This window comes from Sphaeramia orbicularis, chromosome 12, assembly GCF_902148855.1.
Source record: "Sphaeramia orbicularis chromosome 12, fSphaOr1.1, whole genome shotgun sequence".
Lineage (NCBI taxonomy): Eukaryota > Metazoa > Chordata > Actinopteri > Kurtiformes > Apogonidae > Sphaeramia > Sphaeramia orbicularis.
Genome location: NC_043968.1, coordinates 40,462,981 through 40,481,225, shown reverse-complemented (window position 1 = coordinate 40,481,225; position 18,245 = coordinate 40,462,981). Strand labels below are relative to the sequence as shown.

The 18,245-nt window shown below is 37.8% G+C and overlaps 2 protein-coding genes across 5 annotated transcripts in view; one reads left to right on the top strand and one right to left on the bottom strand.

Annotated features, from left to right (window-relative positions):
• The first annotated feature begins 3,848 nt into the window (after window positions 1-3,848).
• LOC115430694 (endoplasmic reticulum-Golgi intermediate compartment protein 2-like) lies at window positions 3,849-10,652 on the top strand. Of its 4 annotated transcripts, none has more exons than XM_030150857.1 (14): window positions 3,849-3,991; window positions 4,872-5,007; window positions 5,091-5,199; window positions 5,313-5,359; window positions 5,456-5,523; window positions 5,625-5,665; window positions 7,001-7,102; window positions 8,484-8,579; window positions 8,681-8,736; window positions 9,025-9,123; window positions 9,220-9,317; window positions 9,451-9,613; window positions 9,682-9,782; window positions 10,208-10,652. In XM_030150857.1, exons 2-14 carry the CDS (start codon window positions 4,902-4,904, stop codon window positions 10,283-10,285), a joined length of 1,164 nt encoding a protein of 387 aa, XP_030006717.1. In that variant the 5' UTR covers window positions 3,849-3,991; window positions 4,872-4,901; the 3' UTR covers window positions 10,286-10,652. The 4 variants fall into 4 exon arrangements, with proteins under 4 accessions (XP_030006717.1, XP_030006718.1, XP_030006716.1 ...); XM_030150858.1 differs by having other exon boundaries at window positions 3,858-3,991; window positions 4,877-5,007; window positions 9,703-9,782; XM_030150856.1 differs by having other exon boundaries at window positions 3,858-3,991; window positions 4,877-5,007.
• An 874-nt stretch (window positions 10,653-11,526) lies between these two features.
• Window positions 11,527-18,245, bottom strand: part of LOC115429700 (fatty acyl-CoA reductase 1-like) — a 50,192-nt gene continuing 43,473 nt past the window's right edge. The window contains exons 6-12 of the mRNA XM_030149367.1: window positions 17,964-18,008; window positions 17,759-17,877; window positions 16,946-17,013; window positions 14,936-15,107; window positions 14,723-14,852; window positions 14,326-14,453; window positions 11,527-14,218 (exon numbers count right to left, since the gene is read on the bottom strand). Coding sequence (XP_030005227.1) covers window positions 14,056-14,218; window positions 14,326-14,453; window positions 14,723-14,852; window positions 14,936-15,107; window positions 16,946-17,013; window positions 17,759-17,877; window positions 17,964-18,008 — 825 coding nt within the window. The 3' untranslated portion in view covers window positions 11,527-14,055. The remainder of the gene's footprint in view (window positions 14,219-14,325; window positions 14,454-14,722; window positions 14,853-14,935; window positions 15,108-16,945; window positions 17,014-17,758; window positions 17,878-17,963; window positions 18,009-18,245) is intronic.

The window sequence follows — 18,245 nt, the reverse complement described above, 5'->3', positions numbered from 1 at the left end:
GGATTTAACCCAGCGTCCAGAAACACCCGAGATCCGCCATTCGAGGCAATCCCACCTCTGACGTCACTGCCCACATTATTCATCTCATCTGGTCGAGGAGGCTTCACATCCTGTTTCTACTACTTTAACTGACCTAAAGAGACACATATGATAATATAAATAAACACCTAATGTACTATCAGGGTGCTCGTTTTCCTTTGTGAAATATAAAACTAACAGACATAGGCCTACAGAAAAAAAGACAAAAAAAAAGACAAAAAAAAAAAAAAAAAAAAAAAAAAAAAAAAACAAGGACACAAGCAAAAACTGAAATGGAATCAAAAATAATAACAAAAATAATATAAAACAAAATGATCTAGATAATGATAAATAAGGTTTTCATATCATTTTCAATTATTAAACAGGTTTGGGCTCAAAAATGTACATGAAAATATCAAAATTTGTTCTTTTATATAGAAATGCAAACAACTCCTTTTCATATAACTGGATTCACTGAAATTAAGCATTTGGAATTCCACATATTTGTGATTTATCAATTATGTGAATATTGTTGGCCTCATTGCATAAATGCCTATGACATATTTTTGTCCAAATTGTGATATCTGTGTAACTTTACTTTCATTTTACATGAATATCACAATTTAGCCTCAATCCAACTCTAAATCATGAATGTGTATAGGACAAAATAAATAGACTTGAACTGTATTTTAGCACCCTTTATGTGTAAGATCTGCTATGACAGGTTGCCACATCTTGGATAATTTTAAGACTCTATCTTTCAGGACATATCTTACCCTTTCCAAGTGTAGTGTTAGTGTCGTTTGAGGTCACATTTCTAAACTGAAAAAGAAACTGTTTTTTTTTTTTTTTTTTTTTGACATGAGCAGAAATTTCTTCACTGTAATGAACCATCAAAACAGGATATGTTGTTGTAATAAAGGGTGTGATTGTAAGGGAAGATGTAGAATTAATGAGATGCTTATAAAATATCTAGAAAGAGGAGATTTTAGGACATGGTACAAAGTTCTGAAAAAGACTGCCACGAGAAATGAATTGTCATAAGTAGGGGATACTGTATAAAAGGTACAAGCTGTGTACATTTGCCTTAGATAAATGGAGCATCTGACAGATCTTAGATTCTATGGGAGAATGTCTGGCATTATTTGAGCACCTGTGTAGTTGTTCAAGACTATGCTACTGCAGTATGTATCATCTGATTGTCAAATTCTCATGATGTAACAAAGCAAACACATGAAATCTATGAATCTATGAAAAAGACACTTTTCGTTTGAGGGAAAATCTTTCTGGAACAGTTTTAGATACTATTTAGCTGAGAGCATGACTAATACAATATCAATATGTCATCAACACTACAATTAAAGAAATTCACATCAAAAGTATGCACAATATATATCCATCAAAGTTATACAGGGGTTGGACAAAATAATGGAAACACCTTCACCTCAAGATGATAATGCCCCAATCCATACAGCTAGAATTGTTAAAGAATGGCATGAGGAACATTCTAATGAAGTTGAACATCTCGTATGGCCGGGACAGTCCCCAAACCTCAACATTATTGAGCATTTATGGTCAGTTTTAGAGATTCAAGTAAGATGTCGATTTCCACCGCCATCGTCTCTAAAAGAGTTGGAGGGTATTCTAACTGAAGAATGGCTTAAAATTCCTTTGGAAACAATTCACAAGTTGTATGAATCAATACCTCGGAGAACTGAGGCTGTAATTGCAGCAAAAGGCGGATCTACACCATATTAAATTATATTTTATTGATTTTTTAAGGTGTTTCCATTATTTTGTCCAACCCCTGTACTTCTCCATATTTTATATCACTGAAAATTACTGCAGCCATGATTTAATATCTTCAGTTCATTTACTCTGTCATACCATCATACATACATATATTCATTTATTCACTCCTTTTGGAATCAAATGGATGATTATTCTAAAGTCAACAATACAACTGAACATAAATAGGTTTTTGCATAGTTTGAATATAACAAATCTGATAGTGAATCATTTTGCATTTCCACTTTCCTTCATAAATGCAATATAAGAAAAATCACTCTTTACATTATATTTGCATGGTCAACATCCAATTATTAAGTTTGTCCTTTTAAGAGATAAGATAAGATAGGATAAGATAAGATAAGATAAGATAAGATAAGATAAGATAAGATAAGATAAGATAAGATAAGATAAGATAAGATAAGATAAGATACACCTTTATTTGTCCCACAAGGGGAAATCCCAGGTTATGGCAGCAAAGCACAAATTTTGTTCCTGTTTTCCCATGTCTGTCTCATATTTTGATCCCCGTCAACACCTAAATTTGTTGAGGCATTTATTTCAGTCTTACTTTGCATTTCACTGCGTGTGCTGCCTTCAGACAGCTTTGGGTTGCTTGTTTATGTCCTAATTGATGTGTGATAATTGCAAGCAGAAGTAGGTGCTGTATTGAGGTGTCTCTTAAACATTCCTACACATATCACATCTTGAGTGTTTTCAATCACTATGAGGCATAAAGGACTGTTAAAGTTTATGGCTTCAAACTACTTTGTACTTGTTCTAAAACTGCCTCTTTCGTCTCCATCAACAGTGACAATAACCATTTACAAGGGATAATTAACTTCCAGGAGCTGTGTTTATAAACTTATGGTTTATCTACATACCAGACATGGAGTTGCAGAGATCACACTAGTCTGACAAGAGAAAGAAACCTATGAAGACAGGATAATAATCTATTATCAAGTAATGCAGGCTTCTATTACTATCCTGAGGACAAAAGCAGTGTTTACATCCTGCTGCATGCTGAGAATGCAGCCTGAAAAGAAATCACAGATTTGCAGATGAAGCCGGTGAGTCACATGTGTATTCTGTGCAGTCACTGCTCATGAGTCTCTGCATGCACCATGCCTGCTTGTCTATGCAGAGCTGCACAGATGGGCGTGTGGGGGGATGGGTGCTGTCAGTGCACAGATCAAGCTGTGGGTCGGTGGTCCCATTGCTATTCACCACACAAGCACGTAGGGCATGTCAGACATGCTCCATGGAGACATACCAGGGGTGGATTCTGTGTTTAGGTTTTTATTGTGCCATGTCTAACCATATCTTGGGAATATTACCCAAAGAACCAGCAAATGGACAGATGGGAAAATAGTTTAAAGACTTTAAGAGTAAACTATGTCAGATTTTTGCTGAGAGAGCACTTTCAGACTACACAACACCTTTATTATGCTCTGTTTGTGCAAAAGAATATCTGAGTTTATAGTTTGGTGAGAGTGAGTCAGTGCTGGTGGTGCAAATTTCAAAGATACTTAACTTTTGTGGCATATATTTTATTTTTACCAAATGGATGGTTCAGAGTCCAAAGTAGACGTATATTTATTTATGAGAGTCAGATTTCGCCTCTTGCAGATTATGATTCAACTGCAGTTTTGGTTAAAATTCCACACATGCTTTATTACACAATGTGATTTTGAGTTATAAATGATGTTAGATTAAACATCTTCACTACAATTCACAAATGCATTTCAAAAACGTTTAGTATACAAACGTGTAAAAAAATATCATAGATGTAATGAAAGTTTTCTTGTCTTTTCCATCACGATCATAAAAATTCATTATACTGCGCTTTCACAAAATTTCTGTCTTAATATATCATTCATAAATGTAAAATAAAGCGTGTTGATTATATTCGGTTTGAATACTATTTAATTTCTGTGAATGCCTCTTTGTGTTGAAGCGCCACCTGCTGACTAAACAATAAATGTGTTGGCTGCGCGTTCACAGCTTCAGCAACGCGCACGCGGCCTGCGCGCTATCTGACGTCACGTTTTCCCCAAACAGGAAGTGTGAGCGCAGCCTCCAGTTAGCATCATGTACCTAGTACGACACATGAAGCTGCGACCTGCCATGGAAGAAACGCACCAATGTTTACACTAAACACCGTCGAACGAGGTGTCATAACATGGTGAGTATGGCTTCAGCGGATTCATTTCTGCTATTTAGCATGTAACTCGTTAAAGAAAAAAAAAGGTAAGATGTTTATTGTGTATTCAGTGAAAGCGATTTTAATGTCAGGGAGACGGTTAACAGTAGATCTGTCATCAGTACTAAAACAGTCAACGATAGGTACGTTTACACCAATAAACACTCCTAGACTTCACAGAATTCTGTTATTTCTAATAGGTTTTACATTCTCAATATAAACATATATATTTAAAGTGTCCGTTGATGTTTGAGGTTGATAAATGTATGAATTGTAATATTAATTGTAAATAAATAAATAATAAAATACTAAATAAATTGTTAGTTGTCATTCTTTTAGCCATTTTATTAAGTATTATGAGTAGAGCTGCAATGATCGACAATTAATTGACAGATATTTAGATAATTGATAATTGGTTTGAGTTTTTTTTTTTTTTTTTTTTTTAAGAAACAAGGGGGGGGGGGGGTGTCATATTTCATCCTTTTAATTGTAAGTATTTTCTGACTTCTCCTCCGCTTTGATACTGAATTAAATTTCTCCATGATGTGACCAAATAAGCCATTTGAGGACGTTATGATTAATTTTAGGAACACTTTTTCTTAATATTTTGACATTTTATTAAGCAAATGATTGTTCTGTTAATAGAAAATATAATGAGCGAATGAACTGACACTGAAAATAATTTTATTTAGGCCGAATTATCAAGTAAAAAACCCCAAAAAAAACTCTATACTGCATGATAGACCTAGAAATGATCAGGTAAATTTTAGATTATGATCACATTAAAAGTAGATCCTTCATAAATTGATGATGTCACAGCTCTCCTATATGTGAGAATGATGATTTTTTTTTTCATTGACAGACTAGATAAAGAAGTGCCCTGAACCTGAAGATGAGACGTCTGTCCCGAAAAAAAGCCCTCAGCCTGGTGAAGGAGCTGGATGCCTTCCCTAAAGTGTCAGAAAGCTATGTGGAGACATCAGCCACAGGAGGAACAGGTCAGCTAACCCTCCAAAAACAAGCAGAGCTGGAGAACCTCCTGTGGTAGAGAAGTAACCACCTGTCTGTATCTCTCCTACAGTATCACTGATAGCTTTTAGTACCATGACACTTCTGGCTATCTTAGAGTTTTTTGTTTATCGTGACACTTGGATGAAGTACGAATATGAAGTTGACAAAGATTTTTCCAGGTGAACTTCAATTCAGATTCATTACATGTTTAGCCTCTGAAAATCTTTGTGTTTTTTTGCACAGAATGATGGGAAAACAACATAACTCTTCACATTTTCTCTATTATTTACAGTAAATTGAGGATAAACATTGACATTACTGTTGCCATGAGATGTCAGCGTAAGTATCTGGCTTCTTTTCTTTCAAGTATTTATTTACAATGAAGGTGTACAAATGTTAATACAGTGATGATACATTAAGTGACTTTGAATGCAGATGTTGGAGCAGACATTTTGGACTTGGCTGAGACAATGATAACATCTAGCGGGCTCCAATATGAATCTGTGAGTAAAGCATGATACTGTTTATTTAATTGGTGTCACTGATTTCTCTCCAGTCTGTTCTCCGTTATATCTGTGTCTCTTGTTTTTGTGTATTTAAAAAGGTTATTTTTGACCTGACCCCACAACAGAGACTGTGGCAAAGGTAAGTTTTACAACAGATATCAATCAAAAGACATTTAATGTGTTCATTCTTATTTTTTTGTTTCATTTAAAAAACAAATAAAAAAATCTAAATCTTTTCGATTTGTTTTTCAGGACATAACGCACAGGTGTTCAGTTGTTACAGACAAGTTGTGTGAATAGACGCATGTCAAATTCTTAGCACATTAAGAAAAAGGAAGCGTAATATTACAAACAAAAACAAAAAATAATCCCCAGTCACTGTCACTGAGTTTTCACATATTGGTATTAGCCTGTTATAACAATGATGCATGGAGCATGGATTGGTAAATTGTGATAATGTCAAACGTTCACAAGGCCTGAATCATGTTTAAAAAAGGCCCCCACACCCTCTCTGGAACTGTCCATTTGAGTGCTGAAGTCAATACCTGACTTTTTCAAGCTTCAGGCAGGATATGATATCTGTCAACCATTCTGTCTGAGCTGGCGGAGTGGGAGCCCTCTACCTGAGGAGGATCGACCGACAAGCCAGAAGAGAGGCAAATGCTACAGTGCTACGTTTTTCAGCGGATAATCTGACCTCCCCTCCAGTGGCCCCAAAAAGAGCAATGAGAGGGTTTGGCTCTAATTTTACTGTCAACACCTGGGATAAAGTATGAAAGACCTCCATTCAGAATTTGTTCAGGCTGGGGCATGACCAATACATATGAATAAGTGAATTTCAGAAATTTTACATTTAACACATAGTGGACTAACGTCAGGGTAAAAAGTTGCTAATTTGACTTTGGAAATACAGTATGTGTTCTGTGTACCACTTTGAATTGGATGAGGCTGTGAGGAGCACACACAGAGGTAGAGTTGACCAGTTTTAGAATGGAGGTCCAAGTGTCTCCCAATAAAGAGAGGCCTAAGTCCTCCTCCCATGCAATCTTAAGCTTGTCCATAGATGCCCTCCCTAGAGCCAGCATCATGCCACATAAAACAGACAAGTCTTTTTTGACATGGATTTAAAGAGAGAACTGTATCGACCATGGCTGCATCTGTTTCCATGGAGGGGTTGGACAGTTCAGAAAGCATATGTTTGTAAAAACCGAAAAAAGTTTTTGGTTAATTTTTTGTGTGTGGGGTGGGGTTAGGGCGGTGGGAAATTAAAGCAGGCATAGACGTGTTTTAACAGATAAAACTTGGTAGTGCTCTGCCAAGGAAAGCTCATCATGTTTTAAAGCCGTCATTACTAATCTGGTCTACCCAGATTTCGTCTCCTTTTGAGATGTGTGTTTAATTGATCCAGGTGAAGTGTCAGTGTGTTAGTGTGACAGGTTTTGCTTATTGCCACATATCTGTTATTTGTCTTCAGGACATTGCTTCTCGTACAGAACAGGCTGAGAGAGGAACATGCTCTTCAGGAAGTCCTTTACAAAACTCTGCTCAAAGGAGCACCCACTTCCCTGCCACCACGGTGAGTTTCAAATCCCAAAAAATTTATAACCAGGCACAAATATTGTACTGGGTGTCTCCAAAAGGAAAGACAACTGTAGTTATTCCCAATTATCAAGAAAACCACAAGGCAGAGAATGACATAATATGCATGATTTAGAAGCTATGTATCAGAGGTTCATAGGTGTGGCCGATAAACATCGTTTTTTATGCCTGATAATCAGTGTCTGTTGCTCTCAAACACTGCAATCAAAAAACATACTTAACAGAATTTGGAAATAGTAATTGGGTTATCACAATCCGCATTCAATTGCAAATTGCAGGGGGTGTCACATTTTAATGCCACGCTCTGCAGAAGTGACTGAAAGATCCAGGAAACACTTACACTCACTTACTTAAGGAAAACCTTACATGTTGCTGTATTTCTTACTCTGTCATCTTCTTGAAATTGTTAATGCCCTGTATAACCTCTGTGTTATTTTTTTATGTGATATTCATAATAATTGCAAGTAGGGATGTAACGATATAATGATAAACCGCGGTAAAATTCCCAAAGGTTAGTATTACCGTTTAAATTCTAATCATCATGATAACCGTGTTTGATTATTGCACTTTGAACACAAACTTGATATGGAAAATGGTCCAACAATGGCGATAAGGTGCCATCTTTAATGCACATTTGTGTGTTTGGCATGGCATTCACTGTTTTAGACTCATGTTCATTCAGGTTCCACATTTAGACCAGTATGAGCTAAAGTGGATCAGAATCAGTCAAATAAGAACAGAATAAACTAGAAATAATGACAAATACAAATGTTTCTCACACCATTACACTAAAAATACACTAAAGTATACAAAAATATGCAAAAATACACTAAAAATATACTAAACTACTCTAAAAATATGCAAAAATACACTAAAGTATACAAAAAATATGCAAAAATACACTAAAAACATACCAAGGTATACTAAAAAATAAGCAAAAATACACTAAAGTATACAAAAAATATGCAAAAATACACTAAAAATTTACTAACGTATACAAAAAATAGGCAAAAATACACTAAAAACATACTAAAGTAGACAAAAGATGTGCAAAAATACACACAAATACATATATTTAATGCACATTTGTATTTTTGATGTTTACATGTTAATATTTGAATGTTTCTGCAACAGAAAGTACATTGTGCCTATTATTTTATTTGTTTGGGGTTTTTTTTCAAATTATTTCCTTGTGTGTATAAGTACTTTTTGAACATTTTGACCACATTTTAACAATACCGCGATAATAATGACAACTGTGATAATTTTGGTCACATTAACCGTGATATGAAATTTTCATATCGTTACATCCCTAATTGCAATTAATTAGCACACTTAGTGATTATCTGTGCCCACAGTGAGGATGGATCTATGGAGCCGCTCAACGCTTGTAGGATACACGGACATGTTTATGTCAACAAAGTGGCTGGAAACCTGCACATCACAGTGGGAAAGTAAGAAGTGTCAAACGCATTGAAGACTTAAATGAGGGAATTTTCTGTTTATGTAAATAAGGTGTTTGGTTACTTTTAATCCTATATTTTGTCATTTTCAGGCCTATTCATCATCCACAGGGCCATGCACACATTGCAGCATTTGTGAGTCATGAAAGTAAGCACAACATTCTCTCTAATTAGACTTGCATAGGTCTTTCATAGTCTGTGTTTGGTGGAGGGTAGATTTTCTGTTTTGTTCTGGTTGAGTTGCAGTGAAATAACGTATGTTTATTGAGGGGTTTAGGGTTCGTCCTCAGTAACTGCTGACCTTTAATGTAATCTGTTGAACCTTAAGTTGTATTGCACACAGGCCTGAAAGTGCAGAGTACTTTTTTTCTGCCTCATTTAATAAGGCTACGCTACCCTGATTGAACCTGAGCCTCCCTTCACCATTGTTTTACAGCGTACAACTTCTCCCATCGAATAGACCATTTATCTTTTGGTGAGGAGATACCGGGCATCATCAATCCTCTGGACGGCACTGAGAAAATCACCTTTAACAGTGAGTTTCCTTTGCTGCTTCCACAGATAAAAGTGGATGAGCCATGTGATAGAGCACGCACTGTATTTAGACAGAATTTGTGCACTCATATCCTAGACAACCAGATGTTCCAGTACTTCATCACTGTAGTTCCCACCAGACTCAACACATACAAGATATCTGCAGACACACACCAGTTTTCTGTGACTGAGCGGGTGAGTGTTTACTTAAAGACAAAAACCAAAAATCAACCACTTTGCATTAAATGTGCATTAAAGTGAAGAAGTGGCATGAGAGATCCTGAATACCACACTGTCTTCTGCTCTTTCATTTCTCATTTCCCTAAAGGAGCGGGTGATAAACCATGCAGCAGGAAGCCACGGCGTTTCTGGTATCTTTGTGAAGTATGACACCAGCTCCCTGATGGTGACTGTCAGTGAGCAGCACATGCCCCTGTGGCAGTTTCTGGTCCGCCTGTGTGGTATCGTTGGTGGAATTTTCTCCACAACAGGCAAGTTTAGCCTCCACCCAATCCATGCTCTGCAGAAAATGGGAATTAATGAGTAATTTTATCTATAGTTTGTTCCTCTGTCTTCAAAGGGATGCTCCACAGGCTTGTCGGTTTCTGCTTTGACGTCATCTGCTGCCGCTTGAAGCTGGGAGTTTACAGGCTGAGAGAGGTGAGTCCACACCCTTTGCACTTATATTAGAGCAAGGGTGTCCAATCCTGGTCCTCAAGAGCTACTATCCTGCATGTTATAGATGTTTCCGTCTTCCAACACACCTGACTCAAATGATAAGCCTGTCACCAAGCTCTGCAGAAGCCTGATAAAACCCGTCAGGTGTGCTGGAGGAAGGAAACATCTAAAACATGCAGGATAGTAGCTCTTGAGGACCACCCCTGTATTAGAGTAACTTTCCAAACAGCTGCTTTAGAAACACTGTCCTTAAATCTCTCATGCAGTCGACAGTCGCTGATGTGCTTGTATTGTGGAGGGTTTACTCTGAGTAGGAGCTTTTACCAGTAGAAGAGCATCGCGTCAGTCTGCCTCTACTAATTCACCATAATTGAACAGAATGACAAAAAGATTAAATGGGTTTCCAGGATATGCAGCCGCATGAGATGAACAACCTGAACCATCACCAAACCCCTCTGCTGGCTGACCACGCCCCTCAGGAGTAAATCTTTTTTATTTGTGATCAAACTGCTGACTCATCCATCTGAATGGTGCACTGATGAGGAGATCCTGACTTCAACTGCAGATGGTTTAAGTCAACACACATTACACCGTTATTTAGCATTGTTCAGTTTGCTAACATTATGTCATCAACTGTTTTTCTACTGGAAAAGTGACGCTGTCTGTTTAACACTGTACTGTTAAACAAAATTTTCAATCGTTTATTGCACTTTAGGATGATTTCTGCCCTGTGACTGTATTCATACATTTGTATTTAAACAAGATTTGTTTTAAGACTGATTGTATTTCATTATGAGACCTTTTTGCTGTATCACGTGTTTTTTTCAAACTCCATTAAAATGAATTACTGAATATATAAGCATGACTTGCATTGATTTTTGCTTGATTTGAGTCGCTGCATGCAGCAGAAATGTTCATGTTAGTTTAGTCACATGAAATATGTTTAGTATTAAATGGTGCTTGAATGACCACTCAGAGCTGATGTTTCTAGGAAATGTGTAGGTAGTCTCATGTTGATCTACTCAGAAATCCTAAAGCAGACATATTTGATTACATTGGTCCATCTTTTTATTTCTTTACAAATCTGCCTCAGAGATTAAATATTACATAGATTAATATGAGTTGGAAAACCAATGACAGAAGTGCTGGTTAACTGATGTTTTCAATGTATATAATAACGTGTTATTACATTGTATTAATTTTTGTGCATTTATACAATAGATCTATAAATCTTCCACTAGACAGAACCTGTGAAGTGATTGTATTGTAAAGTGCAGACAGTGTTTTGAACATTCCTTTGGAGTAAAACCCATTCTCTAATTATCAGAATTTCACATTTTAACCCAAGACTGTATCTTGGAAACTACAGCCAACCAGCATTTGTGACTTAATTTTTTATTTATTAGTGACTCAAACCTGGTAACGCCTCACTACTTTTATTCTGGAGACATTTCACTCACAGACCAGTGTTACAGGTACTGAACACCAGCTTTCACATATGTTCCATAAAGCCATATCTTGACTTGTATGTTGAAATCCATTGTAGCAGGTGGAGATACCCTTTTTATTATAAGACATTTGGGTAAATAAACTGACAAGGAGTTTGAGAAGCACAACTAGCGTTTTATAAAGCCTAGAAAACACTTCTTATGTATTGCACAAATGAAAGGAGTGTTTTCACATAGAGAGGTTGGAAGAGGGTTTAATGAACTGCAGCACACTTTCATGTTTTCTCCTCTACTTTATTTCAGTTTTGCCAAGCAAATTTGAATGATGTGTCAGAGTAGGGAATAAAAGGTGGTCAGACATTTTGCAAATTACATTAGAAAGAAAAAAGATAGACTCATCGGTTATGTGTTGCTGTTACAATAACAGTAGCTCCAACCTGGGCTTCACTGTCCTGACAGTGTTCTGCGTTCAGTTTGGACACGGCAAAGACAGCACTTTGTTGTCAGATGGACACACAGAAGAGCAACAACTCCATTAATGACAACACCATTGCAATAGCCCTGTAGCTCTGTAAGGACAAATCTGATGCAACCGCCTCATCATACAGGCCTGTACGGCTGCAGACATTTTGGTTCATAATCCCCCTTTGAAAATAAGAGGACAGTTACCATGGTTACACCACAGATAGGGGCTTTGCATAAGCATTTAGTTTATCCCTTTTACTCCCATATAGGCTCATCACTGTTAGGTATTTGTGTTGTCAAGAGTCAAGCCTCACAACACACACAACACTGTACACAGTTTTGTAATTTGTTTAGTCAAAGTCAGACATGTCTGTCACGCATACTTAACACTTTTGGTAGACTCTGAAGGAAGCTCTGTGGTGGATCTAGTGCCGACACTCACCAAGCAAAGAAAAAAAAAACAAACAAACCAAAACAATAGTCAAATACAGTTTTTGGTAGTCTATAAGAATAATATGTTCAGCTATTTACAGAACTTCCAAACATGGATTTAAGGTCTACAGTAAATACCAGAAGGGCAAGACTCTGGTCCATGTGGTTTAGGTCCTGTCTGAGAAATACATCACGTCATCTTGTTTATAATATCTTTCTTGCTCTATCTCATAAAGTATTGTGTCAATTGATTCTCTGTACTTGGTTGTGTACTTTGATATTTACATATCTGCTTGGTAAAATCCTTACAGCTGCAGCTTAAATCAACATTGTCATCAGCCATAATGACGTCACCATCAAAAAGCTCTTTATCATAAATGTAAAAAAAAAAAACAAAAAACAAAAAACATAAACAGGAGAATTCTACAAGCACTTGCCGATTTGACCAGCCTTAACATCCCTGAATTACACTCCCATTCATGCCTTGGCCAATGACAACCCTTCTCCCCACAAAACAAACCTCACGAACCTTTAAAGATCCTAAGGCCTGCCTCAAGAACTTACATTTTCAGGCAAAAAAACAAAATCTTAGATGTCAACATGCAATGGCTCTTCCCTGCTTGTTTTCTCCGCTCCTTACTTCACTAAACCACCGCCCCATTCTCCACCACTCCCTACAGACCCCTAGGCCTGGTTCCTGCACTTCACAAAGTGATAATGCAACAGTGTGGAGCACAAATACTGGACTTAACCAAAACTATTATTTGGATTTCTTCATTTCAGATTTTTTGTACATTAATGGACCTATTATAATGTTTTCATGGTTGCACTTGGCATTTCCTCATATTAATGCTGACTTTGAATTCCAAATATCTTATTTGATGGCTTTTTGTAACCCAACCCACCAAAAAAAAAGTCTCTTTTTCCCTCATATTAGATAAAAACATGGAGCTTGGTTAACTGTCAACTGTATGTGATACTGTTATACAAATAAACTTTGTCTCTGATGTACTCTTATTTATACATATATATATATTACACTGCCAAGGTCTACCACGTATCAGACTAGCTTTTGACCCAAGTATAAAGATGTAAAAGTAGTAAACTTAGTTTCAATACAAACTGCTGTACAAACAGGCAGAAAGTGGATGAGCATTCAAACAAACCATATTTAAAGACATGATGATGAGTTATTTAAGATAGTAAATAACAGCAGGAAAGATGGCAGATCTGTATGCTCCTGTATAGTTGTTATGTGGTGAGAATCTGAGTTAATATTAGTCAAGTGCCATCTCATTCTAGATTGGCCTTGAGACACATGAACTGTTTTTGTGTGTAATCTTAAAAAGGCAGTAGATACACATAAAGCAAGACATACAGATATCCGAATCATCTGCGTATTAAAGAGAGGCTTAGCCATCCTCACAGTAAAAAACAGGACCAAAATAATCTTGTAGAAATTTTCCTCCACTGAAGCACTGCCACATTTCAAGTATGAAAAAAATCATCACAAGGCAAGGCAATGTACCTAGATTCAGAAGGATGGAAACGATGGAATGGAAAAGAAAATGGAAGTCACACAAAAGGCTTCTTGTTGCATATATAATTGGCCACTTTAAGAGGAAAATAGTAGGTACAAAATAAATGAGAACATCTTTTTCTGGACGGGGGTTGGTGACAGTTAATGTCACAGTGTATGTACTGATGAGATTTCCAAACTAAATAAAGAATTCATGGCTAGTAGACCTCTTTTTTTTTCCTTTCCATGTGCTTCACTCATACACAGCCCTGGTGAGAGCCCTCTGTGTTCACACTGAAGGAGGATTTGGAGCGTCCTTTGTGAGTGTCCACAGAGTCCAAGATGTTTCTGATGAGGGCTGCCATCTCTGGATTGAGGCGGTGAGGAAGACTCAGTTGGTTAAGGTGCTGGATGCGCGGAAGTAGGAGAGAAACTTGAAACAGAGGCTGACCACAAAGTACCAGATGTTTCTGGCCATCTGGGAGCGAGCAATAAATACCCTCCAGATGAAAACCACCAACAGGGTGTTGAAGGTGTAGCGGATGTTCCTCAGTCTGGGTTAATACAGCAGGGAGGAAAGGAATCACACGGTAAATAAAACATCTATTGAAAACATACTGCAATTAAAAACTTGCTTTCAAGAGCACTCGTCTGTACTTACTTCCTCAGATGCTGTCTGGCAGCAGGGATGTCAGACATATCTTCATTCAGAACATACTTCTTGGTGCCGATGCAGTAGTTTTCAATGTACTCAGGCCAGTTCAACTGGCGCACATCAAAGTTAAAGGTCTGTAACAGTGAAAAGAGTATTAGAAACCAGCTGTGACGAAAGGCAAAACCAACTGTATCATCATTCAAACATTTGTAATTCCACTCTCAGCCACTAGATGGAGCAGGACTGTTATTGTTAATGCTGCTGAGAAGCATAATGCTCTGGCAGGGAACTTGTCTCAGACAACATTACAACATTATACCCATTTAAATGAGATAAATGTAAAAATGCAATCCAGTTTGAAGGCCTGTGGTTTGTCGTTTTTAAAGCATGCACATGGATCTACCTTCCTGTCCTCTGGGGTTAGCTGGCTCATCAGCATGCTCATGTTCTCCGAGTTCCATTCCCAGTCCTGATTGCTGAAGTACTCCAGCAGACCGATGGCTTTGTGCAGACGATTAAAGATACGCATCATCCTAGAGGGAAATATGGGGACCAGGAGTTACTACACAATCAAACCCATTTTGAAATTTTGACCACAACAGTTAGCTGGTCTTACTGTGGCTTCTGTCCAGACAGACGCAGGAAAAGGTCGTAGATGAGGGCAGGGAACTTGTGGCTGACCAGGATCCAGTACTGGTTGATCAAATAGTTGGAGGTGATGTTGGCGTTGGGCCTGCGGAACGCCTGCTCCAGAGGATTCCTCTTAAAGGTCGACATCACATGATACTCTGCAGAACATGTACAGTTTCGACAATGATGGATGGAAAGAAAATTCAGATAACTTATCACAAACAAGGAGGCTCTTTAATGATACAAAGTGAAAAATACTTTCATTCAAATGCTCATTTTATGATGAAATTAAAATATCTAGACAGTGGTTGTATGTGTTATAATAGAGCTGGGTTATAGCCCACACACAGCGACACAGTGTTCATCAGGGTGTTATACATGACCACTATGATCCACATCCACAATGAAATAGGAGGACACATTTTGATTTCTATACCAAGATCATGATTTCCAGGAACCATAGTTGGCCTTAATCATAACCTGATTTTCAGCTCTGCTTCTCAGGAGAATTTCAGGCAGAAGCAGCTACAGAATCGTTTCCCCCAGTGGGCAGCACAAGCAGCCCCTCCTCCCAGAATCCAGCAGCAGCCATCCACAGATACAGAGAGCAGCCACGTGACTACAGATATTACATCACACACAGCGCGCAAACTAGGCCTGCACTGTTTGTTTCCATGGCAACTGATATGTAGTGGTTACAGGGGCCAAAATGACCAGATCTGAGGTGACAGCCAGCTGTGGTGTGGCTCCTTGCAGCTTGGCTGGGAGGATTGCCACAAACCCTCACCAGGCAGGGTAGGGGCCTCTGCTGTACTGGAGTACCCACAATTCTTTGCTAAAGAGGACACTAACAAGGCAGAGAAGGAAAAATGCATGAATCCCCCCCCCCCAATAGGTCCTCTTTTGTTATTTGCTTCACACCGATCCTCTTGTTTTAGATTAGCTTCATTTGTTGCACTAATTTAGACCAGTGTGATTAGAGTCTACAGTTCCACTTTCATAACAGTGATGAGACCTAATCCCACTATGAGCCATCTGGTAGCAATTTCCTCGGTGAAAGGAGCACGTTTGCTAATCTGAGAGGAAACAGGAGAGAGGGGGTCTCTTGTCATCCTGCCAGCCTGACATGCACAGTCCTCTAATCCCCCTCATGATCACTGGCATGGAAACTCTTTTACTCCTGTATGTCATTTGCAATTTAATTACGAGGACAAACTGTGACAAATATTAAAAGATGCTCAGCACAATTTTGTATCAGCAGGCAGGATACTATACAAATACATGCACATTTTAAAATTAAACTTTAATGATGCAGAAGTGACTATATCCAAGACTGCTCATGAATACAATATGTTTTATGGAAAACAGTTTTAACAATGAATTCTAAAATTTAGGAATTGAAAAGGTTGATATTTATTTTAATCAGTACAACCATGCTACTGTAATAGTAAGAAGACATATAATATTTAAAACAACATGAAATGCAGTTAAATTGCTCAAAAAAAAGTAATATGGTCATCATGTGTAATGCAGATATCTCTGCATCTTCATTGTCTGAGACAAACATATAATGCTGAAGTGTGGGATTAAATTTAGGGTTGATCTAAGGTGTACGGTAAAATATATAAATACTTTTTTTTTTTTTTTTACAAAAAACTGTTTAATTGTACTTCTAAAGAATAAGATCATCATGTATAAAACCTGCTTTTACAGTAAATCATAAATGAAATTTCACTCAATTCCTTTAAATGTTGAAATCCTCTCTCCAGTTTCCAGCAGGTGGCAGACGCTGCCCACCAGAGGAAAACTGACCACATCTTGCTCACATCACAGACATTATGTCACAACACTGAAGTATTGATTTGTGATGATAAAAGCAAACCAGGACATCACTATTGCGGGTTGTCAGATTCCACAGGCAAAACAGCTCTATAAATATCCGTCTGCAGGAACAGGTTTTTGTTACCTTAAGAAAGAAAACAAAGAGTGCACCTACCAATCTCTCCCCAGTGGAAGGGGTTGATGCCACCGGTTGTGCAGTTGTAGACCAGGGCAGTTTTAGGTCTGAAAGGTGTGTGGGAGAAGAGGTGTCAAAATGTAGTCGAAGAAAATACACATGAAAAGCTAGTCTATGCAAGCTATGAAACAAATGTGCAATATAATGTTCAAAACCCATATAAATTTAGACCTTTAAAGAGTTGTCACAGGTTGAAACTGAATCAATATCTTGAACTTTCAGATGTGATCACATTGCACTGGGATAACATCACACTTTACCAACACCAGCTTCTATGAGACGCGATACACTTGTGATAAATTATCTATCTATAATTACCTGAATGCGTTTCACTCTCACTGTTTTTCACGTTATATGGGAGTGAAAAACACATCTCCCAGTCATTGTTTCCAGTTTGAAAAATAATGCACAGTCAACTCTGGTGAAGCAAGTAGAACAAATCATTTTGTGGTGAAATACCGCATAAGATTTGTGAACAAGGAAAAAACTTTTTCATGACCCAATTTTCATGTCATTTTGGAGCAGCAGTTTGTCCATCTGTTAAGACGTGTATAAATAAAATACATGGAATACACATTTAATTAGACAATCTTTCTGGTGCAAAACAGCAATAAATACTTATGAGAAATTGTGGGTAGTTAAAAATTTTAGACAGATGACTGTCTCCATGTGGATCAGTGAATATCTTGCCATACTGTCTGTTTCATTATCTCTTAAATGAACAGTCTCACAATCACCAAACTTTCAGTGCCTTGATCACAAACTAGCTGGGTTTCTGGGTCACGTGCACACCTGTGTACAGCAGTGTACCAGCCAGCAGCCAGGGTGAGGTTGATGACCACGTCTACAGGGATCAGGTCGGCTACAGCATCATTGTTGGCTCTCATGGTGCGCAGGATGCCCTTTCCAGCCTGATATAAAACAGGATCTTTTTTCATGGCAATTTATTACAAGCAGAAGCTAAAGATTCACAAATAACACTTTTTTTTGTACTTACAGCAATAAAGACACCACTTGGCCCATTGAAGTTGTCGATCCAACCCTGAGTAATGAGAGCAGAGGAAATGCGTGTTAGTAGAATGTTTTCCTCACAGTGAATTGCTGTTTATAGCTACAAGAGTTTAGACATGAGGTTATAGATCTCAACAGCGACATGAACGCGTTTGTGTGTATGTAAGCTGTTATCAGCTGTTCAGGGTCATGTTACTTCCTGTGGTGGGAGAACAGGGCAGGCATGGTGGCAGTGATTGTCGACTTCAATTAGACTCCATTAAAAATA